This window comes from Coptis chinensis, chromosome 3 (genome assembly GCF_015680905.1).
Source record: "Coptis chinensis isolate HL-2020 chromosome 3, ASM1568090v1, whole genome shotgun sequence".
Classification (NCBI taxonomy): Eukaryota; Viridiplantae; Streptophyta; class Magnoliopsida; order Ranunculales; family Ranunculaceae; genus Coptis; species Coptis chinensis.
In genome coordinates this window covers 31,051,190-31,077,651 of record NC_141458.1, presented here as the reverse complement: position 1 = coordinate 31,077,651, position 26,462 = coordinate 31,051,190, and the positions used below count along the sequence as shown (strand labels likewise).

The following is a 26,462-nucleotide window of genomic DNA, read 5'->3' as shown; positions in this document are numbered from 1 at the left end:
ACATATGTTTGGTATACCATCTATCTTCTCTAATTTTGTGGCTTCTATGTTTGTTGTTCATTTGGCTGATGGTTCTACTCGCACTGTTTATGGTTTTGACACTATTCATCCCAGTCATTCTCTTTCTTTGTCTAATGATTTGGTTTGTTTGTTCCTGATTTTCCTACCAACTTACTATCCATTAGTCAACTTACCAATTAAATCCCTCCAGTGTTCAATAACATTTACCTCTTCTGACTGTGTTTTTCAAGATCTCAAGACGATGATGGTGATTGGTTTGGGGAATGAAAAAGATGGTTTATATTTTTTTAATGGTGATCCACCCCCTTCTGTCTTTAGTGCTTCTGTCTCTCCTTTACAGTGACATTCTCACTTGGGCGCTCTCTCACCTATTTAGAATGCAGATTATACCACAGGAACAACATGCAACACAACACTATCGCCAATAGAGGCGTCAAAGAAAGCAGAAGACATGGAGAGTCATAGGTGGATCAACACGTACAATATCCAAACAAACCCATACGGAGGTTTGCAAGATTGATATCCAACCTACCACCACTAACCTCGCTCTTCACTCCACTCCGACCAAGCTCAATGCAGCAGTATCGACTTCTACAACTGAATACTCGATTGAACAGTGATTAGTTGCAAGTTGTCCTGTCTTTGAACGATCAGCTAGACATCTCGAAGACCAGCGTCGTTACAAAGGAATCCAGACATCACATACAACTCGTCCACTGGATTACCATCAAGAACGGTTATACACTAGCGCATCCAACACCTTACAAAAATGGTGCCCACAAATACCATCCCTGAAAAGCATCGTCTATCTAGTACGTGCGGCTGACCACATAGGCCCACCCGGATAACATGCCTCCGCCATGCATAAGAGGACATATCATCATAACCTCCTCACAGTCGCCATAACCAAAGGGCCATAATTATGATCAACTCTCCACCAAAAGATCATTTCCACCCTCAAAACACCACCACTTCCACTTCGTACGTTTATAACAGAAGTTATTACGCACATCTTCTCGGCCAAAACAACACAAAACCAAATTGGGCCAGACGAGCAAGTACATCATTCAACAGGAATAAAAAGCAAAGAACCCATATATATACAATCCGGCTCTTAGAAATACATATTTATTTTAACTTAAAATAAGTACGTAAGTAAAATTTCACATAGAAAATGAATTCAAACCTAATTTTTTGTAGATATGTTCTATTCAACATAAAAATCACCTCTACAAAATTTCAACTTATTTGGAAATCTCTAACTTAGGCAAAAATAGTTGTCATCTTTAAAAAGAAATATAATAATTTAGAAATGTCAAGTTTTTGCAACTATAATCATTTCATTTCCACTAACTACAGCAATCATACCATGCTTCTCCTCTAACTACACTATTCAACCATACTCTCGACTATGACTCATCCCTTGTCATTTGATTATATTGGCTTGATTCTAGATCCATCTCTCTAACTTGATAGGTAGACATCTTTCACTGAGAAGAGCAGCCATTACCAAACACCCAAAACCTTCCCCATTTTCCATATATTAGCCTAATTCTAATCACATTTAGTGTAATATTAGAGCGACTCCAAAATAAGCTCATTTTGGTATTTACAGATGCTATGGTACTATATTTCAATCGTAAATCTAATAAAACTGAGAATCCAATAATGAGCTGAGTCTAAAATAATTCTTGAAAATAATTTAGAAAATGTAATTACGTTTAAAAGTGGGAATTGATTTCGATGAAACGACTTGAAATAAAGATATGGTGAAGGAGCGAAAACAAATGATTGGGACGATAGAGAGCCTACTTCTTACATGCATGTTAAATAGCATACAAAATGCAAGCTTATGAATGAATCCTATGTGAAATGGAGTGTCTACGAAGTGTGCGCAGTACGTCAAACACTCTAAATTTTTGAAAACCCGTCCCTGAGTAGCACTCATAGCAGGCCGGCTCAACCATATATAGAAATATGCAGCTGCTTAGGGCCCTATATATTTCAGCATACTATTGCCTTTTTTTTTTTTTTTTTTTAACTGTTAGATAAAGTTTAGAAATTTTTTTATAATGGAAACTACAAAAATACAATATTAAACCATTTGTTTCTCTTGTCTTCTCCACGTTTCCATCTTTTTCCAACAAAAATTCCTCGCTATCCATAACTAATAAAAGTTTTTCACCTATCACCTCTTAACAAATATAAAATAATACTAAAAAATACTATACAATCTTACTTCTATCATCTCTCATTGCCTTCTTTAGTTTTTCTCTATAATCTATCATTCTTTCTATATTTTTGGTGTAGAATTCTTTTTATTCTCTTTCTCTAGTCTCTATTTGTAATAATCTATTGAAATTTGTTAGTTCAAATAAGAAAATAGAAAAAGTTAGGATAATTTTTTTACACTAATTGTTATTTTCTAATTTGATATTTCGAACTTTAGTATTAACAATAGAAAATCCTTCCCTATTCGAACTTTGTTTAGAGCCCCAATTGTCTTGAGCCGCCCAGTAGGCAGGCCTCGATTATGTTACAATAGTTTTTGGCGTCTAGGGTGGAATCAGGGTACAGAGGTTTCAAAATATGATGTAAAAGTACTCTTATATACATAGCCTATTCTATCTGGGCACCGTTTCAGATATTGTCTCGTAACTCCTAACTATAAGCTCAACACCAGAAAGAGCTCGCATAAATATTACATGCAAAGTATCGGCTCCATAATATGGAGTTCGTAAGAACAGGCTTGCACAGGAAAAAGGAAAATTCTAGATCAATGGAGGAGAAATTTCTTGAACCAAATGGATGAGTGCTTAGGGTATCTCTTCAAAGTTTTAAAATCAACATAATTAATGCCAAAACGAACTGTATAGCCATCAGCCCATTCAAAATTGTCCAAAAATGACCAAGCAAAATATCCTCGCACATCTACGCCTTCACTGTAAAACAGATATTCAAACATTACTTAGCTACAATGCAATGACATGAATTTACCTTTTTTAGCAGAAAACTGGTTATAGTACGTGCACCGCAAGATGTACATAGTTTTTATGGATAGGAAGTTGTACGCATTCTTAGTATACACAAGGATGTTTATCAAAAAAAAAAAAAAAAAAAAACGTATACACAACTAACACAAGGATTAGCATGGATTATATTTTACGGAAGTTGAGTACGGTAGTGAATACAAGAAATCTAAGTAGTTCGAGAGGCCACATCAGTATTAATCTATTTGATCTTCTATGAGCTGAGAAAAAAATATTGTAAAAGAATGAAGAATGCCTAAATCTTTAGTACTCACTAATACCGGTAATTAGATTCATTAAGTTTTAATGATCTAATGGAATACAAAAAGATCAAATAGTACTGCCGTACTGGCTGTAAATTCTCGTTATATCTTATGAGATTAATAAAATGAGGCAACTACATTTCTCACACTAGTTTAAAAAACCGGTTTTCATAGATTACAAAATAGTGGATCAATGTCAGGCCATTAATCGCAAAAGTAGTGTAAGGCAATTGTTGAAGAAATCAAGTCCCCAAGTTGAGTTGCAACACATTACTCTGTTTATGATAAGTGCTTGAATGTAGTAAGAGTTTAATTGAAAACAATAAAACGATTTAGTGACAAATTAAAAAATACTCAATTGCTATGCTATAATCTAGTGTGTACCATTTATTCTAAATTCTAAGTTTTTTTAATGAAGCCACCTCAATCCGCAGACTATTTTTTGTCTAAAAAAGCAGCTAATTTAAGTTTCGAGAAGCGGATTCATCATCTAATACTATTTGGAACATATTGAAATCATTTAACAGAATAACTCACTTGATGGCTCTCAATAGAAACTTGAGATGATGATGATGGTAGTCTATCCTCATGTTGTCACTCAATGCTTCCTCAAGAGATAACGTACTATTGCTAACCTCATCTACACCTGTGACAAATATCCTCCGAACATTTAGTTCCAAGTTACAACAGTCTACATATCAACATGGGCACGTATGTTTTCGAACGTACATATATTTAGTTACACATGTGGCATGAATCATAATTTTGATTTAAAGAAAACGATTGATTCTTACCATTCTCCGTTATGTAAATGATAGGATTGTTGTATCTGTTCTTGGTGTAAACCAATACGTCTTGGATCCCTTTTGGGTACACATAAAGCCAAGGCGAACCAGCCTGTAAAATGGTTCGTTTGAGAAAATCTGATTACAGAGTACATACACAATGAGCAATATGTATATACAATTTTTTGAGAATAACTAGCTATGTACTGGAAGTGCATGTGTGCATGTTGCAGTGTTCCTTGAGTTTATTCGCTTATTGAAAACTAGTAGTTAAATCTTATATCGCAACTTTGCAAGATTCTAATACGTTTAACATTGATCGAGTTAGAAATTCTCACCTTTTGGCCTATTTGCTCCCCATTTCTCTCAGCTGTTCCAAAAAAAATTATCATTAATCATTATATAACTGAAATCAAATCATTATGCTGACTATAAGAATGAAATGCAATTTGAATGTATTTGAACTTACAGGAGAGATGAGCATTAAAATCTGTAAGATAGCTTGGTGGGATTTCTTTAGACAACAGAGCGTTTGCGGCATAATTTGCAGTATAGTAGTTTAGCCCAAGGAAGTCGAATGATCCTTTTACCATACGAGATTGTTCTTCAGAAAACTTTGGTAATCGGTTTCGGACAAGTGACTGCATGATGCTTGGGTAATTGCCATAGGTCAAGGGATCCATAAACCTATATACAAAAGAATGAGTAAATTCCAAACAGACTATTTTGTATGCAATGTAAAATTTTGTCCATCCATCAGATTAGGTGATTGATTTTATAGGATTTTAACATGCTCGATACTGTTCCACTAAGCCATCGCCATGGGGATAGGTTCATAAAACTCAAAATCCCTGAAACTAGTAAGTGGTAGTCTATTACAGTACACCTAAGATCTCTGACAACTTCATATCCATAAACTGTAACTCTATGTGTATGAGTGTATCACAAGCCTGCCACCATAATAACAATCCAGTGATCCATGCACCCTAGGCTCTCAGTCAAAATTTTGTTCTTGACTGAACTTCCCAAGAGGTGACTCTCTTGAAATTGCTCCTCCCTGAGCTTGCTCATCTCCAGAATTCATATGGGATTACGGGACCAAGTGCCAAGTGCTCTAAAAAGGCCTTCACATTAATATTTTCTTCATTATACTTGTACTAAGTAATTAGGACAACTTCCTAACCACTGTCGGACTCAACCTTGGAGCAAAGCTAGCCGCAAAAACATGGGCTAATTAAGTGCCTCCGCAATATTTCTCTGCTTGGGCAATATCCACGAGTACTTTTCCATTATTCTGGTTTACATGATTCCATTTAGATTTATGCAGGACTTACCATCCGAACATGAAGTCAATAGCACGTTGGGCAGCATCTTTGTGAATCTTGGCTTCAGAAACTGGTACCATCCAGTGACACACCAAAGTTATACCAATCTTCCCATTTTGCGCAGTCTGCACAAGTTCCATATATCCCCATTTATCACTTCAAATAGGATATCCAAGCATGGTCTGTTTTACTACCATTTTGATCTCAATTACCACCATGCATTATACTGTCTTTTACGTACTAGCTATGAGAGAATAAAAGCCCAACACATCAATTGAAACTACTAAACAATATACACCAAAATTAATTAGCATGCCACAATTTTTCACCTGATATTTTTCCTTGTACACTTTCACTGCAGCTGCATGAGCAAGAAGTTGATTGTGGGCCGTAATATATGGTTCTGTTGAAGAGTTCCCGGCACTGCAGTTTCCGACTGATTTAGAGCATCGGTGTGGCGGAAAAAAGCCTAAGTTGTAACCAACATTGCTGAAGGTCCATGGCTCATTCAAGGTAATCCAGTGCTTCACTCGGTCACCAAATTCTTTGTAGCAAAGCTCTGCATATTCTTGGAAATCTTGCCTGAATACCATAAAAATAAAACCAGTTATTTGTGTCGAAGCCTGCTGGCGTATCTGGACATAAATGCAAAGTTTGCAACAATCTGTTTTGGACCAAAACCTCTTTTACCCCAAAACTATCCAGCTACTGTGATGCGTATGTCCATAAAAGCTAGAGTACTTAAAATGTGTACCAAAGGTTAGGTCCTAAAGCTAGACTGGCCAAGTTTTAACTTCTAAACACCCTTGCTGACTGGAAGTCACACCCAATCAACGGCTGTTTACTTGTATGCCCGTCTTTCCTTAAACTTCATTGTTTACCATACAAAACAACTTAACGGTGAAGTGTATACATTCAAAACAACTTAATGGTGAAGTGAACCAAAACTAAAGTGAACATGTCACATGTTATTCCACACTCTATCAAACAACAATAAGATTAGAATATTCATAATTTTGTGACGCAACATTTCTACAGGACAACATTAAGATATGGGTGCCGTGAGTTAGAATTTTCGTAATTCTGTGACCCAATTATGTAACATTACAGCTGATGATAGTTACTTACACAATTAGGGAACTTAAGAATCCCCCATATTCATCTTCAAGGTGTTGTGGTACATCCCAGTGAAAAAGAGTCACATAAGGCTGCAAACCTGTGCGTCATGGCCGAAATGGTTCACAAGCACGTATAAATATGTAAACAGATACGTAGAGATAGAATTATAACCTTTCGAGAGGAGCTCATCAATGCGGTTGTTGTAATATTGGATTCCTCTGGTGTTAACTCCTCCACTGAGTTTTCCACCTAAAACATTTCTAAACTGTTCAAGATGAAAATCATTGTATAGCGCCTACATACTCAACGTATATCATATGGATCATTCTACACAGAAACAATTCAACGAATACAGATCACCTGCATCTGGGAGGGTATGTAATTACCTATCTGCTGCCCAAACCACCTAAAAGTCAGAAACCTCTAATGTAATTAGGTGCAGGCAATCTGTCATATCACAAAGAATATAAAGCGCTTACTACAGCTGCCAGGCCTAAATCCCTAACCTAAACATATTAATCACACTTTATTGAGAAAATTCCATCTCAAAATCTTCAGTGAGATACAAAATTGATTAATCAGGTGGTAGACTATATATCTCAATGAAAACTGGGGGTTGCCCATGAATTAAAGGTCAGTTAAAAAAAAAAATACTTTCTGCATTTTAATTAAGGTAGAGGTTCACGCCTGAAGACAGCGCCCCCCTACTTCTTGTTTACTATCTATATATATATATATATAAAAGCTCGCGCACATTCTCTCTCCTCACCATATCACTCTATTTTGCACCTAGAGCAATATGATTGGCTCCTAAAAAATCGAATGGAATAATAATTAGTGACACCTCCCTAGATTTGTTTAAATCTCCCTAATCTATTCTTAATTTTTTATGGACTCCTCAATTTTTTTTTTAAAAAAATAACAAATTAAATAAACTTTATACAAATTCTACTAAAACCTAACAAAGAATAAATGAGTTAATATCATTCCAATTGCCGTTACAAAAGTAATTAGTATTTTTGGCATTAAAAGAAATTTTTGGCTCGTAATGAGTCCAAAAAAAACTACCAATTCTGCAACAAAGCCACTCATTCCAGGCAATGAAAGAGAAGCCATCGAGAAGCTGCTGAACATTGTAAATATTTTTGGAATTGGAATAGGCAATTCTCTTTTTTAAATTGCGCTGACCGGGAGATGTTGAAGATGCATAGATTATTTGAATTGTGCCTACTATCATCAACCAGGGAGAAAATATAGAATGAGCATGGGGTAATAATTCCATATTGATCCGAACCAATCCATATGCTCCCATTTTTAATAAGATTCCGCTAAAAGCATACATGTACTGTAATGTGCTTCTCCATGGGTATCCGGTAACCATGTATGCAGGGTATAATCGGTAATTTTACAAAGATAAAGCAATAAGAAATCCAAAATATAATATTATTTCTAATGCCGCAGGATACGATTGATTGGCTGATGTTTCAAAATTTAATGTTGGCTCGTTGGAACCATATAAACCCATACCTAGAACTCCCATTAAGAGAAAAATAGAACCCCCGCGGTGTACAAAAAATAAATTTTGTAGCAGAGTACAAACGTTTCTTCCCTCCCCACATGGATAGAAGTAGGTAGACAGGAATTAATTCTAACTCCCACATGATAAAAAAAGTAAAATATCCCGAAAGAAAATGATCCTATTTGACCCATTTACATTGCTAACATGAGGAAATAGAACAATTTTGAATCTCGAGTAATCGCCAAGCCGCTAAAGTGGCTAAAGTAGTGATGAATCCCGTGAGTAAAATGGGTCCTATGGAAAGCCCATCGATTCCTAGTCTCCAGTGAAAATAAAAATAATTTATCCATTTATAATCCTGTTCTAATTGAATTAATGGATCGTCCAATTGGAAATGATAATAGAATGCGAGGTCGTTAGAAGCAGTTCTAATATACATATACAAATAGTATACCACCTAATAACCTTATTTCCTCTATGAGGTAAAAGGAAAACGAAAGTACCCGCGAAATATCGGTAAAACAACAATCATTGTTAACCAAGGAAAATTATTCGTGGTAAAGGCAAGATACACTTTGACCAGAAAAACCCGCTTCGAAAAAATATATAATTTTTTTGAGCGGGTTTTGTCGATAAAGATAAAAAAAAATGGATTCAAGTGGAATTTTCTGGACGTATCAATAAGCTAGACCCATGCTACGAGTTGTCTCATGCCATAAATAAACCCGGACACTCAAGAAATCCGTTGGACAAGCTGATTCACACCTTTTACAACCTACACGGTCTTCTGTTCTTGGAGCGAAGCAATTTGTTTAGCTTTACACCCGTCCCAAGGTATCATTTCTAATACATCGGTAGGGCAGGCTCGCACACATTGAGTACACCCTATACATGTATCATAAATCTTTACTGAATGTGACATTGGATCTCTAAATTTTTAAATTCATAAATTTTTCGATCTAGTAAAGTAGTAAATTAATTATATATTGTAGACACCAGACGAATCAATGATTTAGATTTACCGTAATCAACCTACTTTTGGATCCGCTCATGAAAGAGGGCCAAGATACTTTGATTTATTACGTTTTTAGCAAACAGCGTCATATGCTTATGTCGCACATACAAATTTTATTTGTGGATTTTATTTAGATGATTTACTATTAGTACTATTTATTCAACAAATTAGATTGATTGATGCGGGTTGATTTTCTGTTACGATGAATTGATGAAACAATAGCTAATCCAATAGCTGCTTCAAATGCTGCAATTGCTATAACAAAAATCGAAAAACGTCTCTCTTTTAATTGGCGACTATCAAAAAAATCAGAAAATGTTACGAAAATTCATATTAACTGCATTCAAGATAAGCTCAAGACACATAATCGCCGAACCATATTTCGACTTGTAATCAATCCATAGATACCGATTGATAATAAATAGGCACTCAAAACAAGTACATGTTCGAGCATCATTGACCAACTCCTCACCAATCTCGATTCATTTCAATATGAACAACAATTCAATTGATTCGATTGACCAAAAAAATATAATTATAATATTATATTAAGATTAAGAATATAAAAAAGTAATGTAATAAAGGAAGGTATTGGTAATACATAATAGACTGAACTAAGAGCATTTTTCTTTTATACATGAACAATAAATTAAATAGAATTTATGGTATAAGACATAGCAAGACAAGTACTTATTATTTTCTTATTATTTCTAAGTATTTAGTAATTGACGAGCCATAGCAATTGCACCTATCAAGGCAACTAAAAGAATTATCGAAATAAGTTCAAATGGAAGAAAAAAAATCTGTTGATAAATGAATCCCAATTTGTTGACCATTATTTATCAAGTCCTGTTCTATAATCTGGTTTGATCTTGTAGTCCAAATAATCCCGCACCATGATGTATCCGGGATAGTAGTAATTAGTGAAAAAAAATACTTCCACAAACCAGTGAAGTGGCTCCATCTCCAACGGCCCAAAGATGGAAATTTTTGTAATATTCTGAACCATTCATGAACATCACAAAGAAATACAATTAATACATTTATTGCTCCCACATAAATAAGGAGCCGTGCGGCAGCTACAAAATGGGAGTTCGATGGAATATGGAATAAGGATGTACAAACAAGAACCAATCCCAATGAAAAGGCAGAAAAATTGGATTGGTAAGTAATACCACTCCTAGACCTCCGCTATAAGACCCAATCCCAAAAATACTAAAAAGAAAGTAGTGTATTGGTCCAGGTAAATCCATTCTATGTAAAAAGCGATAAATTAAGTCGAAATGCTTCATAACCCTATTGATTGACCAAACCGGAAAAAAAGAAGTTACCCTTTTTTTGATAATGTTCCTAGTTGAATTAAATCTAATGGGGTTCGGTTGATCTAGATATACTTAATTAATTGAATACCGTTTCTCTATCCGAAAGGTTCATTTTATATTTTCTGTTTTTTAATATATTTATTCAAAATATAATTATATTATTTTATATAAATATAATATTTCGAAACCACCAAAGATATATATGAAGAGGTTTTAAATCTAAAGCAAACAAACCATTTAAATACTATAATACTCATTTGGTATAACCATTTAAAGAAAAGAAAAACCATTCCCTAATCATAAATACTCGGAACACTATTCTCTGTATCTCTTTTTTTAAAAGTTTATAACCAATGATGTTGAAGGCGAAAGTTTCCGCAGGAAGTCTCGGAATGATGATAGTAGAGTTGGAGGATTTGATGGATCTCATAATAGTAATTCTAGAGGCATTAATGAGCACGGACGTAGTGGGTCAAATTTCACAAGGAGCAGTGAAGGAGCTCTCGCCCCTGCTAATTGGAAAAGCACAAGCAAGGTTAGTGAAACCAATCTGCAATCAAGTCAGAACTCTGGGCACTCAGCTTTAGTTAGTGATGGTTCGGGAAATACAAGCTCAGTTCAAACTTCAGGTGATTAACCACATGTTCTAATTTTGTAGGTTCGTCCAAACTTATTCCGGGAGATGTATAACTTTTGGTAAAGTTGAAAAGCAGATAACGTGTGAGATAACAAGTCCACCCAAATCTTCCGACCTTTCTGAACATTCAGCAGATGATATTCATACATCTGCTCCTGAACAATTGCTTCCAAGTATGGAACCACACTCTTATGCAGATTCTGACCCGCTAGATATCTCCTTGGACTCGGGTGACGTAAGCTCCTCTGTTGATACTGATGGTCAGGTTAATGAGTCTATATCAGCAACCTCCCAAGCAATAGAAGAGGGTGTTGCACATATAACCTTGGCAGAGATGAAGACAATGAAAATGCAGGACCAAAAGCAGCAGATAAAATTGACCCTTTGCCTGTGAAGCAACAACAGAAAAAGCCAACTATTAAGAAAAAGCCAACTGTCAAAGGAAGATCACATAAGTCTCCAAAGTCGAACATTCCTGGATCAGCAAAGAGGTAGACTATGCATACATGTCGTGTTCAGTTCTTAATGCTAACTATAGGTCTGGAACACATTCTTCACATTTCCTGTTTGTTGTGAAGATTGAAGGTCAAGGAGAAGGCTATTCTAGCAGATGTCTTCTCCAAGTATGGGGAAAAAGGTTCACTGGCATTAACAAAAGAGCGCTAACGTAGAATAATGCGAAGCCATTAGACAAATGTTATGTCAACACCTAAACTTTTATTGTTAGGTTAGTAGGTGTACAATTCGTGAAGTACGATGCTATCAGTCTGAGCTAAACCTAGAACTCTATTGGTCTTTTTGTAAGAATGATTCTAACTATGTAATTGATGGGATATGATGGCATCAATCTGAACTAAACCCAGATCATTACAGGAACTATACCTGGCCCCGAAAAATGTAATTGATGGGATATTTTGTTGTTGTTATTTGGTTGTACTTGATTTTGAAACCTTTTTAGACAATTTAATAGCTTTTTAAGAAATTTCCTTAGAAAGTGTTGGCTATGGCATTTTATTTAGAACTTGGTTATGAAATTTCCTTAGAACTTGGTTACTATGACAATAATAGAAAGTGAGTTGTTTCCTTAGAAAGCAGACGTTTTACTTTTAGCAGAGTGATTGATAGTTTTGCTTGACTATTCTGAAATAATATATTGTTGCAATGTTCAGTATTAGATAATGATATTGACACCATAAGCTTGCATAAACCACTACTTATTTGTATTTATTTAACCAGTCATATGTTGCACTAGATGATAGATCAAGTAGGGGTATACTTGCATATGTTAAAAGCCAAAGCCAGTTGCAGGTATGCCTACACACCATTCACACATCTGTCAACAGATGCATTATGGTTGCCTTCAATAACTAAGTACATACTTGAGCTCGACCATTTTTGCAAAGTTGCATGAACATGTTTATTCACCCACCATCATATTTAATTAGAATAATAGTAATTCCAATACATCCTAGGCTTTCTTCAGATGTTGGTGATTCATCCAAGAAGTCTTCACGCCTATCTGACATCTCTCGGCCAATGCCAAAACTGATTCTTCAGGTAGTTCGTCATTCTTTTTGCAAGCTTATGAGAGTGCAGGTTTGAAATGGTGTCATACGATTATCGTTTTCAAATGTGTTTTATGCAAGTTTATGGGACATTAAATCATCTTAACTTGACTTAATAGTACGGCAGCTTACGCAAAGAACCAAAAAAAAAAACTCATGAGTTTGTCGGTCTCTCAAAAAGATAAATTGAAAATTCAAATAGCAAACAAAAAATCAATCCGAAATGATCGGTTACTACCTCTACTTTTGAAGGTGCTCTCTTCGATACTTGATAGATCATAACCAAGGTAGTTCTAAATTGCAATGATTTACTTTTCAGGTTTTCTTTTCCTTTTTTTTTAAAAAATAAATTAAATCTTGAGGTTTTCTATTTTCGGTATAACTCTTGATGGAATTCAGTGTCATTTCACAAACTACTTGGACTTAAATGATAAAAGTTTCAAGAATCAATATGGAAAATTCTGGTGGCATATCTAGGTATATGAGTGACGAAAAGTCACTCATTTCAAAAGTTGTGTATTTTGTTAACGAAACAGTTTTTCAAGTCCAAATCACCATTTAAAAGCTAAATGAGACCGAGACATGGTATTTCTCCCATTTCCCGCCAGAATACAATGACTCTCTAAAGTTGTACTTCAGTGATTTTTTTCTCAATTTCATGAAGTGCCCCTTAAAGTTTGGCAGGTTTAAGTGATTTTCAACCAAGGTTTGCTTGAAATCATATTATGCAAATGATTTAGTGTGTGGGTCTCTAAAACTTAAAAACATTTTCAAGCAAGTTCATGGCAAGAAGAACAAGGTGTATGGCGAGAATGTGGCCGCTTTTGGCAAAATTGTTTCTTGATCACAAGACTCTTTATTATGATGTCGATCTGTTTCTCCATAATGTTTTATGTGAATGTGATGAGCGAGGATGCCACATGGTTGGATACTTTTCCAAGCTAATACATTTTGTTTTAAGTTAGTTAAGCTGCTAAATAAATGAAAAAAAATATACAAAGAGGCCATCTTTGTATGTTTATCTTTATTTTATTTTCCTAGGTGTTTGCAGCATATATAATCTCAGTACATGATTTGATGAAAAATAGGTTGAACAAGCTAGCTACTAGAGAAGCATTGTATATACTTTAGATGATCCGATTCTTATTTATTTTTTTTGATCTCTTTATAAATGTTATAGTTGTTTTGTTTTGGTAATGATGCTTCAATATGTGGTGATGAGAAACGAAACGACAAGGGATAAAACCTTTATCAATTATTGTTAATATTGTGTTAGGTACCTCACATGCTCACACGTACTCCTGAATTCATCCACGGACAATACCAAACCCGAAAACCCATCTCGGAAAAAAAATTTAGGTGTGTTTGTTGGTTTGTGCTCTTTCAATCTCCCTTGGGTAACTAGCAACTAGGTATGGTCCTCTTCTTCGAACCAAATAGTGCAACATACTATATTTAGTATTCTCATTTTAGATTCATTATCCCTATTTTATGATGTTATAAGGTGTAAAATTGTAGCCTTTATGGGTTCTGATTTTATCATTGTTTGTGTTGAATTGATTTGGGTCTAAGTGTTTGTGACAATGTCTCACTGAGTAGGAGAAAAAACAACAAAGAAGGGAACATCAGAACTAAGTCAGTGATTTATTATTTCTACTAAAGCTGAAACGTTGTTAAGAAGCGGAAGTTCATGCATAAATGTTTTTTTTTCCAACTTTAATGATATGAGGGATGCTACAGTTCTTCTACATAGTTCAAAGGCATCTAAATCCTGGAAGATCGAAGAGATTAAATGCATATGCGTTTTCTTATTTTGAGAAGAAGTAAGAACGACTTTGATTTGTTCATAAACTTTATGTTGTTCTTTTTGTGATTTCATTTTGAGATAGGACGTCCAAAGTTTATGTGTCACCTCAATAAACTTTTAGCTTGACCCTATAATCAATCAATTTCTACACTATTAAATTTATTTTCCTCCATATTGACTATTTTCTCTTCTGTTTTGATTGATAATTAGTGTAGCCTTTGCCCTTAGCTGAATTCACTGTGGTACTTTAAGGTTTCACCCAATGTAGTTAGAGGTAATGAGACCAAAATGTATGGTGATTGTTGTGCCCTTATTGATTGTTTTCTCTACTTTAGGAAGGACTGCTCAGGTCATGGCATTTTCTTGAACTAAATTAGATACATTAGAAAATGAGGAAGTGTGAGACCATTCTTCTCAAGAGTAAGTTTTAGAGGTTTCCATATTGCGTGAGACCATTCTTCTCAAGAGTAAGTTTTAGAGGTTTCCATATTGCCTTGACATAGCATGGGTAGTTTATAAGGTGGCCATGCACACATTGGTTAGTTATTGACTAGCCGTGCTCACTGTATAAGTTTCATGACTAGACTTAATTAAATATCAATGCATGTGTCTTCTTTGTTTTGTGACACAATGTCAACAAGTACTATCACTATTGAATCAAAAAATGTTTTCACTTGCATTACCTTAAATCTATATCTGAGCTTTTCAATTTGGTTTATTTCTGATTCTGTTCTTTTTTTTCTTTAAAAGCGTTGGAAAATCTAGACTTTGTGCCCATCGGTCTCATCACCCAATGGTAATATTCCCTCAGATCGGTTACAAGATGACTTTATGCTTACCACCAAGCAAGTACACCATTCTAAACTACAAGGTTATATAATTGCAATAAGGTTACCTAACGATCCCAAGTTAGGATGTCTTGGGTCAAGTAGTGGTTACATGGTCAAAGATCTTTGTCGACATTCGGAACTTAGATAACAATTTATCCTTATAAATAAATGTTTTGGTATTTTTCTTTTCAATCAGTGGTTGCCTTCCTGCGGATTTTAATTCTCATATTTGAATGAGTTTTAATTATGTTTTATCACTTCTCATGTAGGAGGAAGGTGTTGGGGTTTCCTTACAATTTAGTGTGTCATTGCATGCCTTCGTCAACAACAACAAAAAAGGAAGTTTGCGCACACAAGAAATCAGGGGACGAAAAATGGAAACAAAACCTACAAATTAAATGAATCCACGGTAAACAAAACACTAACTAATAACTAATAACTAATCCACCATACTTCTTCCCAAAACCCGTAATTTTTCTTCCTCTCCCATCCCATGAATATTAATCTACTAAGAATTAACTTGATAATGGCGGGCTTAAATATTCACGTATAACTTGCAGGGACTAAACACACTGCTTCCATTAATCGCGAGGTAAAAGCAAGTTTTTTATTTTTTATTTTTTTCCCCAACTTTGCGTTTTTGGTTGTGGGTTTTCTCTTCTTTGACAGGGGTTATTTTTTTTAGTTGTCATGATTGCATCTGTTGACAGGTTTGAATTTGCATCACTACAGAATTGTATGTGCTATCACTACAGAATTGTGCCATCACTTAATTGCGCATTAGTCATATATCGGAATTTGAACACTTTAACTCAAGCCCGGTCGGAGACGCGTTTGCAGGAATCTAACTAAACGAATTATCATAATGCACCCTTCCAAATTAGCTCCACAACTATTTTATTTAAATAATGGAGTTGGTGTTTTGTTGGTTGTGAATTGTGATTATTTGTGTTTTTATATGCAAATCGCTTTCGGGAACAAGCATTCTTTCGACAAAGTGTGTTAATCTTGAAAAAGAGAAAAGAGAAGGTAATAACACTTGGTTTTCTTGCTGTGTATTTAAGTTGGTTTTTAACACTTAATAAAGTATACGATATGCTCTGACGAATGCTTAGGTTAGCCTGAAATTGTATAACATTGTGTATACTTTTCTATTGAAGCATACACACCATATCTTGCACAAGTTCTATTACAATAGGTTGTGGAAAATGTAATAAGCTCTTAATCCAGTTCCCTTTTAAATGATATATTCCCGAGGTTTCGCTGTAATAGATATGCTCAAAGCTGACCTTAGAAGAATCCCAACATAGATGAGCATAGAATGGAATACCAAGTTGTCTTCATAAATGATAATATACGACTTATAGGCTCACCGTTTGCCCTACTGCCCGCCAATAGTTATTTATCTAATTGTATGCAGAAATTGTCCTCTCATGATGTTGCATAGGGATATTACCAGTCAAAAAGAGTTCCACTCGCAGTGGCGGAGCTGTGGGTTGAGGTTACCATGCTAACCCCACAGACTCCACCATTCTAACTTTCCATATTGTACTCCACTACTCCACACTCTACATTTAATATTTGGAATTTGGAATCTAATTGTCCAGTACTACTTTGTTCCACAATGAGTCCTTCCACAATTAACTCTTAGCGATATTAATTAATACTTTGAGTGTGTCACTAAAAAATTGGTTACTCTAAACTTACTAAACAAATTATCATAATGCACCATTCCAAATTAGCTCCCCAACTGTTTTATTTAAATAATGGAGTTGGTGTTTTGTTGGTTGTGAATTGTGATTATTTGTATTTTTGTATGTAGTCTGCTCAGGAACAACATTCTTTCGACAAAGTGCGTTAATCTCCGAAAAAGAGAAAGAGAAGGTAATAACACTTGGTTTTCTTGATGTATTTAAGTTGGTTTTAACACTTGATAAAGTATCACGATATGCTCGACTTTCTTGCTGTATTTAAGTTGGTTTTAACACTTAATAAAGTATAATAATATGCTTTGACAAATGCTTAGGTTAACCTGAAATTGTATAACATTGTGCATACTTTTCTATTGAAGTATACACACCATATCTTGCACAAGTTCTATTACAATAGGTTGTGGGAAATGTAATAAACTCTTAATCCAGTTCCCTTTTAAATGATATATTCCCCAGGTTTAGCAAGAATAGATATGCAAAGCTGACCTAGCTTGGAAGAATCCCAACATAGATGAGCATAGGATGGAATACCAAGTTGTCTTCATAAACTATAATATACGACTTATAGGCTCATCTTTGTTTGCCCTCCTGCCCGGCAATAGTTATTTATCTAATTGTATGCAGAAATTGTCCTCTCATGATGTTGCATAGGGATATTACCAAAAAAAGAGTTCCACTCACGCAGCTGGCGGAGCCGAGGGGGTTGAGGTTACCTGGCTAACCCTATACTCCACCATTATAACTTTCCACATTGTACTCCACTACTCCACACTCCACACTCTACATTTAATATTTGGAATTTGGAATCTAATTGTCCAGTACTACTTTGTTCCACAATGAGTCCTTCCACAATTAACTCTTAGTGATATTAATTAATACTTTGAGTGTGTCACTCAAAAATTGGTTACCCTAAACTTATAAACACATATTCCAATTCCTTTTTTGTTTTTTTTAAGCCTTTTTCCATTGTTTCTTTTTCCGGATACAAGGCCATGTACTGTGCCAATTGTTCTTGATTGTTTGTATATATAAAAGAAAAAAAAAAGAAGGAAAAGTAGGAATCAAATTCTTTGAGAATGGAAGTTAGGCACTTATAGTCTAATAATCTACAAATCTTATGAGTACTACTAAGGATCTACAAATCATATGACTAATATTTTATTACCTTTTTAAGAAAAATAAGGAAAAATAAAAAGAAGGAATCAAATGAGCACGATTTCCACGAGAGAATTTAACTAAAACCCATACAATATCTTAATAGGTACTTAAGTGAGAGCTTTTGTTGGTATACAATTTTCCTGTCCGATGGTAATCTCGACAAATTCCCCTTCGATCAATCTAAGCCTATACTTAAGTTTGGCGCCCTTTTACTTGCATCAACAATGGCTATAAGTGGTTATTCATAGAGATGTAAAAGTGTAATATACTACTCCCAAAGTTAGGGGACTTCGGCCTTGCTAAATTATGTGATCATGGAGTTGATCTTCAAACTTCTTGCCATGCAGGTGCTCTCGATTATATTGCACAAAAACTTGCTAGAACTGGCAAAGCAAGTGCACATATTGATGTGTATCCATTTGGAGCATTTCTCACTACCGTTCTAAGTCAAGGTATGCGTTTTCTTCTTTCTTTATAAAATTTATGTTTTGTAATTAAACCAACATCTTAATCAGGGTATTCGATCACATTCTCCAGCTCCACTAAGGTGTTTTTTTCATTGAAATTGATTGGATTTTTATAGGATTGAACTTTTAGGATTTATTTGGGTTCTTATAAATGAATAGAAAATGGAACATTTAGATCTGATTTAGCTAATAAAAAATTGGGATTTCGGTGCTATGTTGATTTTGTTTGGGAGTGTCAAGTTGTGGGTCACCTACAGCTCAAGTAATCCTCTATTCATAACTACAAACCATCAGGTCGTTGGAAGTCTATTCAATGTTATCAAGTTTTGAAATACACTAATGTATCTAACGAACATTCAATTTCTCCCCTTATCAATGCATCATATTGTAATAAAAGTGCATTCCATTTGGTAAGATCAAGTAGAAGACCTTTGTTTTCTTCACCAATAATTGTTAGAGAAGGAAACTTGACATCCTAAAAGTGTTACAAATACGATGTTAGTTTTAAGAGATTAGTATTAAGCTAGGCAATAGAGAAATTGCTACAAAAAACTCACAACAAACAAAATACTATCTAATAAACCCACCGTACCTCTTTCCATAACCCATTATTTTTCCTCCTCTCCCCTCCCATGAAGATTAATCAAACAGTCCAAAGTTTTTCATTTGATTTTTTTTTTGGCTTGATAATGTGCTGTGGTTCTCTCTCTTTGCTCTGTTTTCTCTCTTTGATCATGTATCAAGGTACTTGAATTTCGACTGTTAAGGTTTTCTAGAACAAGATGTTTGATCACCATATTTACCATCTTCATCAACTTCTCAATCTCTTAAAAAAATTCAATACTAATACTCAATTTCTGTGAAAACCCATGATTTCTTTTTGAGGTTAGGGGTTGCACAATTTATGTTTTTTCCCCTTTAATTTGCTTACCTTCGATTTTGTTGCAAAATTACTATAAATAATCAATGTTGTGATTACAATGATCTAGATTGAATTTTCATATGCACCAACTGAACTAAAATCCTATAAAATTTAATTGTGTTTTCATCTTTTTTTTTTCATCTTCTTTTCTACAGCCAATTAAATGCATTTAAATATAATCAAGCGTAGACTAAACTCGCACAACAATAGGTATTTTAACTACAATTGAAGCATTTTTTTCCTTACAGTTTTTTGGTCGCTTTAATTTCTTTATAAGTTAGGTTTCTAAGCTAAATATGTGCTTGGATCGGATCATGCCTCTAGGTTTTGGCTTCCTCAGTTTGCACCTTTGCAAATTGTGTAGGGTGAGATGTGCTAATGGTCGGTGTCATTTCTTAAAATATTTTAATGAAGTGAATAGTTTTACTAACATAAATGTGCTTCCTCAGAGTCCTTATGACAAGAATATAACTATTAGTTATTAAACTATTAGTGCAGATGAATTTTTGTGAACTTACTTATATTCATATTGTTGAATACGAAGTATATTGATTGTTTATAAATATCAGTTTATAGATGGTCACAGAATATTAAGGAAAATTTATCAAGGAGCTGTACAACCTGGATCTAGAATGTTAACTGGAATGGTTTTTCATGGTGTGTTTGCCTTAAAGAAAGAGAAGTTTAGTTTATGGAAGATGTTGTATGAAGGACTTCATTAAGGTGTTCAGAAATTTAATGGAACATTTGGTGGCAAACGTATGTATGTTGGTGTAGGTATTAACAATTGTTAAACTTCAACACTATGTTACGTAAGCATGCGCCATGTAGTGCTTCAGGGCATTTGTGACTGTTTAGTGAATCGTGTCTACTAAATCTTGTCATCTTGTCTCCAATGGCATTACAATTTACAAGTCTAAACAAGCCAATTGTCCAAGACAAGCTTTACATGCATTTTATAGTTTTGTTCTGTCTTATTGGGAGAATTTCTTTCTGATTACTACTTCATTTTCATTGTCAATTTAATTAAGACTCTACCAGCATGTTCGATACCATGATCGAATAGTCAATTATTTGGTTTCTTATAAAGACTATCGAAAACTTTTATGATTGATGTGCCCACGAAACCCCAATGAAGTACCTTAGATTGCCATCGTTTAAAGTTAAAGTTTGTTTCTTAAATGTTCAGTTATGCAAGAATACTGATGTGGCATTTTGTTTCTCAAAATAATTGTTCAAAAATAAGCTACATATAGAATTTTGTACATAGACAATGCATGTCATGCCCTATGATGAAAGAAACTCAATGGTAAGTTCAGTAGCTACAAGACTGCACTGTTGAGATCTCATTGGGTGAAAACTTTAAAATTGTTCCGTATAAATTCCTAGGCATCCTAAGGATGGACTCAGGGTTAAGACAACTTCAAGGGACGTGGTAATTTATGTAGAGTGAATCATTAGATATGAAAGATACAATAGTTGACTTTTGGAAAGTAATAAGAAGACTTGGTCTGATTTAATCTCATTCCTTATCATTAGATCATTATTCAAGTTTGGATTGTAAACGTGGTTGAAACTCATAGGTCATGGCAGACAGACTTCCAAGATGAGGCTCTTAGTAACTATTTGTCTTTAGGAGTTTTTTGTTTCTAACATTCAATCACTTGATTTTGCTTTCATTCTCATTAGATTCCTCACTACATCTACTACATGCTTTCATTAGCCATATACTCTCTCTCTCAGGTCATTCACTTGGTTATTTACATGAATTTTCAGACAAAGGAAGCTTCAACTTTACATACTCGAGGAGATTATAGTGCCAACCCAAAAGGAATTATGGCCACGACACTTTCTACTAATTTATTGAGGTATTTTTGTTAATATTTCATTTAACTTATTCTCTCTCTCTGTATGCCTTTGTTTAGTAAGATGAGATAGTTAATGATTTGTATTATCGTCCATGTCATGCCCAACGTAAATATTCATATTGATCATCCTTTCAATTCTTGGATACAAGAAGAGTTGAAGAACAACACAATTACCATGGTGGAGAATATCAAGTTTCTAATTAATAAGCCTGCAAACAAACGTACTTCTTGAGGGAGCGCTCTTTGATACACTTCACCAACACTCAAGTAAGTATGGTTGGTATTGCTTGCTTCATTTTTTCTGTGTAGATCAATTATTATTTTTTCATGTGTATCACATGATTAGTGAAATATGCAATATACTAATAGAAATCAGTATAATTTTTTGTCCCTTTCTGAGTTTCTAGATGGTTGTCTCAAGTTTAAATTATATTCCCTCATTGTAGCATTCTAATGTCATGCACAATTCTAGCACTTGAGGCATATTAATCAGCTTGGGAGCCAACTATAGGGATAAAATGGGTAAATTTATTTAGAGCGTACGTAATGTAGTTGGTATTAGCTATATCACTAGCAAGTGTGGGATCACCTGGATTTGTACCCCATAAGGAAGGGTCGATCCTTCTTTTCCCACGTACTCATGTCCCCCTCCCCTTCTCGATCTCCTGCCCTAAGGGCAGCACATGCTATTGTGTGGATGAATATGAGAGATACTGCTTTGCATGGGGATGTTGCGAACTAGAAACTGCTACCTTTCTGGCGATCACAATTGCTTTTATACACACAAGTATTATGTCCGAACCTTGAAGCGGGGACTTGCCGGATAGTGAAATCACATCCTTACTACCTTCAAACTTTTAAAGGTATACTTAGCTTTTCCTTTTCCTTTATGTGTGTCTGCATGCCTTCTTTTAGCTTGCTAACATTTTCCATTTTCCCCTCATTATTGCTTCTGACATAGCAAGGGCAATCATTTGGAAGTAAAAGCATCGATGAGTGCACTCCTGCTATACCAGACTGAAGTTATAGTTACGATGAAGTCAATGGGATAAGCAGCTTTTTTTTTATGAATGTGTTCTAAAGCCAGTCAACTTATTTAACAATAGACATCTTTGTCTATTATTTAACAATAGACATATTTTGCCATTATTGTTTTTGTAGTTAGTTCAATAGTCATATCCCGATGCTTTAATTATTTTAGTTGTTTAAAAAAATTGTACAACACAACCAATAGTCAATACAAGTCTTCGATCTTCCTTCCGAAAGGGCTTTGGTTTTAACTTTGGCATACGACATGAGACGTTGTTTTCTTATGGGGTAGCAATGATCCATATCTACATTTTAGAATGGAGGGTTCTATGAAGATCAATTGTGTGTTATTAAATTGTTATTGTAAGCTTTCATATGGTTTTAAATTGATTGTGCAAAATTTTATTTTACAATCAATGAAATCCTTTCCTCTAGGATTTGGGCACACAAGATATTAGTACTTGGAAATGTCAACGTTAGTGTTCCCCAAATATATAGAGCTATATGAATGGCAATACATTGTTCAACCATGAAATCTAATTACTTGAAATAAAAGATAGTCGATATCATAAGATCGTTATTTAGCAAAGATAATAGACATCTTTGTGTTCATGTTGGAGTCAAACTCAAATATTTAACAATACAACATAGTTCCAATGCTCTTTTTTTTTGGATAGTGAATAGTTCCAATGCTTGCGTATATAATTTCATAGAACACTACTCTTATGAAACTCTAAGAGATTAAGAGATTGCAAGATCAAGAGATTGCATAGGTTGTAGGTGATTTGAACTACTGGAAAGTAACCACGGTAGTTTTTGGAAAGTGTTAATTAAGATGAAATACTTATAAACATTTAGTGGTTATATGTCTTTATTTGTAGTGTGGACTCAAGAGCTTCTTCTCTTAAAATATAAATGTCTTGCATAATTCTTTATTGTTTATCATTTTCCTTATTATTTGAAGTCTAGAATGAAATCTGGTAAATAATTGGCGTTGGGAACTTTGACCAATTAATTTACTGTATGAGTTTTATTATAGTTTGGAAGTAAGTTTTTGATATATAGTAATAAAATGAAAAAAATTATATAAAAACGGACCCCGTTCGTTGATCGGGTCCAAAAATCTAGTTGAAGTATGTATGGGCGTGCGCATATCATATGTTCCTTATATATAGGAGTCAGCCAGCAAATGGAGTTAGAAGCATAGTACAAAATATCCCGATATATCGCGATATTTGGAGATATCTATTCAGATTTTAGAGAAAGATATATAAATATCACGATATGTTTAGAGATATATACGACTGTAAATATCGGTGATATTTTGACGATATTTATAATATTTGAAGATATTTTGTGATATTTGGGGATATATTGTGATATTTTGTGTATATAACAATTTTATTTAATATTTACCATTATATTTCAAATAAATATAAATAATTTATCATGATATATCAATAAATATCCACAATATCTACAATATTTATCGATATTTTGGATATATCCACGATATTTACATGTAAAACAATGTCAAATATCCCCAAAGATGAGGATATATCCACGATACATATCCAGAAATTGAATATCGATAAATACCTATATCCTGATATTTTGTACTATGGTTAGAAGTATGTTGAACCATGGCGGGTGCCTATCCTTTGTGTCTTGTATATAGGCGCATGCCTATCGGTGTGAAAATCTGAACGGTATCTAGTAGTTTCCTATTTTTATGTATTAGGGTTGAGTATTCTCTCAATAATGTCACAACTCTGGCAGAGTTGAGTATTTTCTCAATAATGTTACAACTCTCATAACATCACCGCTAAGACACTAACATGGGAAATCTAAGTTTGATGGTATGCTAGGAGAAGTATCTCCCAAAATAAGTATACAAACAAAAAAAATCAATTTTTCAGTTTTCAGTATTCAAGTTTAACAAGAAGAAACAAGTATCAAGTTGTATTAAAGATTATTGTTGCATACGAGTTCAAAAAGCCAAACAAGAAGGTAATCTAAGGAAACTGATAAAGTTTGAAGTTCTCCCGTCTCAATTCGCGCACCGATACTTTTGCCCTCAACCATAGGCCCGCGCCTATAGTATGAAAGCGGTGGACTCGAGCTTCTACAGTTACGAGCCAAGAGTGATGAGTTTGGTTTTAATTTGTCCGGTATGTGGTATTTTCATCTATTTAGTATTCTTTGAATATTATTAATTAGTTTCAGTTTCATCTTTGAAGGAACTAGATTGAGGTGATCTATCCAGTATTTTATGAGTATTAGTTTTGATTTCATCTTTGTGGGAACAAGTTTGAAGTTTTTTTTTTAATGAGGTATACTGCAAAGAGGATCATGTATTATCTGTCTTTGAATTTATCCTCAAGTATATATGAAGTAGTTTTGGTATCCATGTAGTATTGCTCGTTGAGTAGTTTCAAGTATTACAATTTGATGTTGGTATTGTTATAGATGTTTGAGTTTCTAGCTTCCTCAGTTGGTATTAGTGAACAAAATATTTGTCATCTGTTTCCGCATCCAAGTGTTTGTTAAAATGTCCAACTATGTTTTGTGCTAGTTTTCCACTTACTCAAAGTATTTCTTGTTTTGCTTCATTGTGTGCGTACATGATCTCTTTCGGTGTTTGTTAATTATTATAAGTTATGAGAATATGGTTATTGGGGAACGCAGTATTGTTCTTTGAAGTGGGCATTGGTTGGTTGTATAAATTTGGGCATGACTAGTTTTTTTTGCATTGGTGTTTGGTTTCCTATGTTTCAAGTTCAACTTGGAATAGACAAGTCTTTGTATGTTCTAACTTAGACTTGTATATTCCAACTTGAGGGGGAGAATATGGAGATATGTGACATTGAGTAGTATTTGAGTATGAGAACATCGAGTATAGTAGTATTTGAGGCAAGTGGAATTCCACCAGTAGTAATGGTAGCTCTCCAATATTCTCATGAGTTTATATTGCATCGTGTTCTATAGTATTGCAGATATTGGTCAAGTTGGAATATACAAAAGACTTAGAATGTTCCAACTTGATGGGGAGAATATGGAGATGTATGTGGAAGAGTATGAGTTCAGGTTGCAGTCACGCCTTAACTGCAACAGTATTCAGTGGCTTTCAGGCAGCAATCATGCCTAAATTGCACTCGTGTTTTCAGGTAGCAGTCATGCCTAAGTTGCATCAGTTGGTATTAGTATTCAGGTTGCAATCATGCTTAAACTGCATCAATATTCAGTATTCAGGAGTATTCAGAGCAATATTTTGTTGACTACAACAGTGATATTGATAGTAACAGCCAAGAAACACACATCAAATCAGTGTTATTGTTTGCAATTTATATTATGACATCCATAGTAGAAAATGGAGTGAGTAGCAGCCAAACAACGCGCCACTAAACAAGTGTTATTGTTACAATTTGTGACTGTGTTACAACTTCAATATGTAGTTTAGGCTATTGCCCAAATTGATAGTTTCACTTTCTAGAATGTCTCCACAGTTGTTCGAGTTTTTCAACTAAAGACAGTCCTATCAGAAAGGAAGAGTAGTATTCTTATCATTTATTTATGTAATCCAATCCAAGATGTAATATACACAGTTCATATAATTACAGCTTGTGGGGGAGTGTTGAAATATGTATGGGCGTGCACTTATTATATGTTCCTTATATATAGGCGTGAGCAACAAATGGAGTTAGATGTTGAACTATCATGGGAGGGCGCCTATCCTTTGTGTCTTGTATATACGGTGTGAAAGTCCGAACCGTATCTAGTAGTTTCCTATTTATATATACTAGTAAAAGGGCACGTGCGATGCACGTGTTGCAAAAATAGTTAATTTTTTTATTTGAAAGATGTCAATGTCAATAATTGCTTAGCAAACGTAAAAAAGAATAGTTCAGTAAAAAAAATTTGAGTCTTTACATAGAAATGCTTTGTTTGGAAATGAATTTGAATGCTGGAACATGATATGTAAACAATAGAGTTGGTTTAATTAAGAATGAGATGGGGGATATAAAAGATGAAGAAATAACCACATGGCTAAAAAAGTTATAAAGGAACA

The 26,462-nt window shown here is 34.4% G+C and overlaps 2 protein-coding genes and 1 long non-coding RNA gene across 5 annotated transcripts in view; 2 read left to right on the top strand and 1 right to left on the bottom strand.

Moving 5' to 3' along the window:
• Positions 1 to 2,611: 2,611 nt before the first annotated feature.
• Positions 2,612 to 26,462, bottom strand: part of LOC147509146 (beta-glucosidase 12-like) — a 42,364-nt gene continuing 18,513 nt past the window's right edge. Inside the window, exons 5-13 of one of the 2 annotated variants that reach the window (XR_015218364.1) lie at positions 6,714 to 6,791; positions 6,552 to 6,639; positions 5,753 to 6,005; positions 5,433 to 5,548; positions 4,568 to 4,785; positions 4,437 to 4,468; positions 4,108 to 4,236; positions 3,851 to 3,959; positions 2,612 to 2,963 (exon numbers count right to left, since the gene is read on the bottom strand). Coding sequence is in view for 1 of the 2 variants with exons in the window: in XM_086601449.1 (XP_086457575.1) it covers positions 2,798 to 2,963; positions 3,851 to 3,959; positions 4,108 to 4,210; positions 4,437 to 4,468; positions 4,568 to 4,785; positions 5,433 to 5,548; positions 5,753 to 6,005; positions 6,552 to 6,639; positions 6,714 to 6,791 (1,163 nt within the window). In the remaining variant the exon portion in view is untranslated. The remainder of the gene's footprint in view (positions 2,964 to 3,850; positions 3,960 to 4,107; positions 4,237 to 4,436; positions 4,469 to 4,567; positions 4,786 to 5,432; positions 5,549 to 5,752; positions 6,006 to 6,551; positions 6,640 to 6,713; positions 6,792 to 26,462) is intronic. The other variant, XM_086601449.1, reaches the window with a different exon arrangement.
• LOC147509150 (uncharacterized) lies at positions 10,681 to 12,069 on the top strand. Of its 2 annotated transcripts, XR_015218365.1 has the most exons (3): positions 10,681 to 10,933; positions 11,057 to 11,526; positions 11,614 to 12,069. XR_015218365.1 is itself a non-coding variant. In XM_086601450.1 (2 exons), exons 1-2 carry the CDS (start codon positions 10,752 to 10,754, stop codon positions 11,427 to 11,429), a joined length of 555 nt encoding a protein of 184 aa, XP_086457576.1. In that variant the 5' UTR covers positions 10,681 to 10,751; the 3' UTR covers positions 11,430 to 12,069. The 2 variants fall into 2 exon arrangements, 1 of the variants encoding a protein (XP_086457576.1); XM_086601450.1 differs by having other exon boundaries at positions 11,057 to 12,069.
• Positions 17,058 to 22,112, top strand: LOC147509149 (uncharacterized). The gene is made up of 4 exons (XR_015218368.1): positions 17,058 to 17,121; positions 18,455 to 18,559; positions 21,273 to 21,364; positions 21,517 to 22,112. It is a non-coding gene; the product is annotated as an uncharacterized LOC147509149 (long non-coding RNA).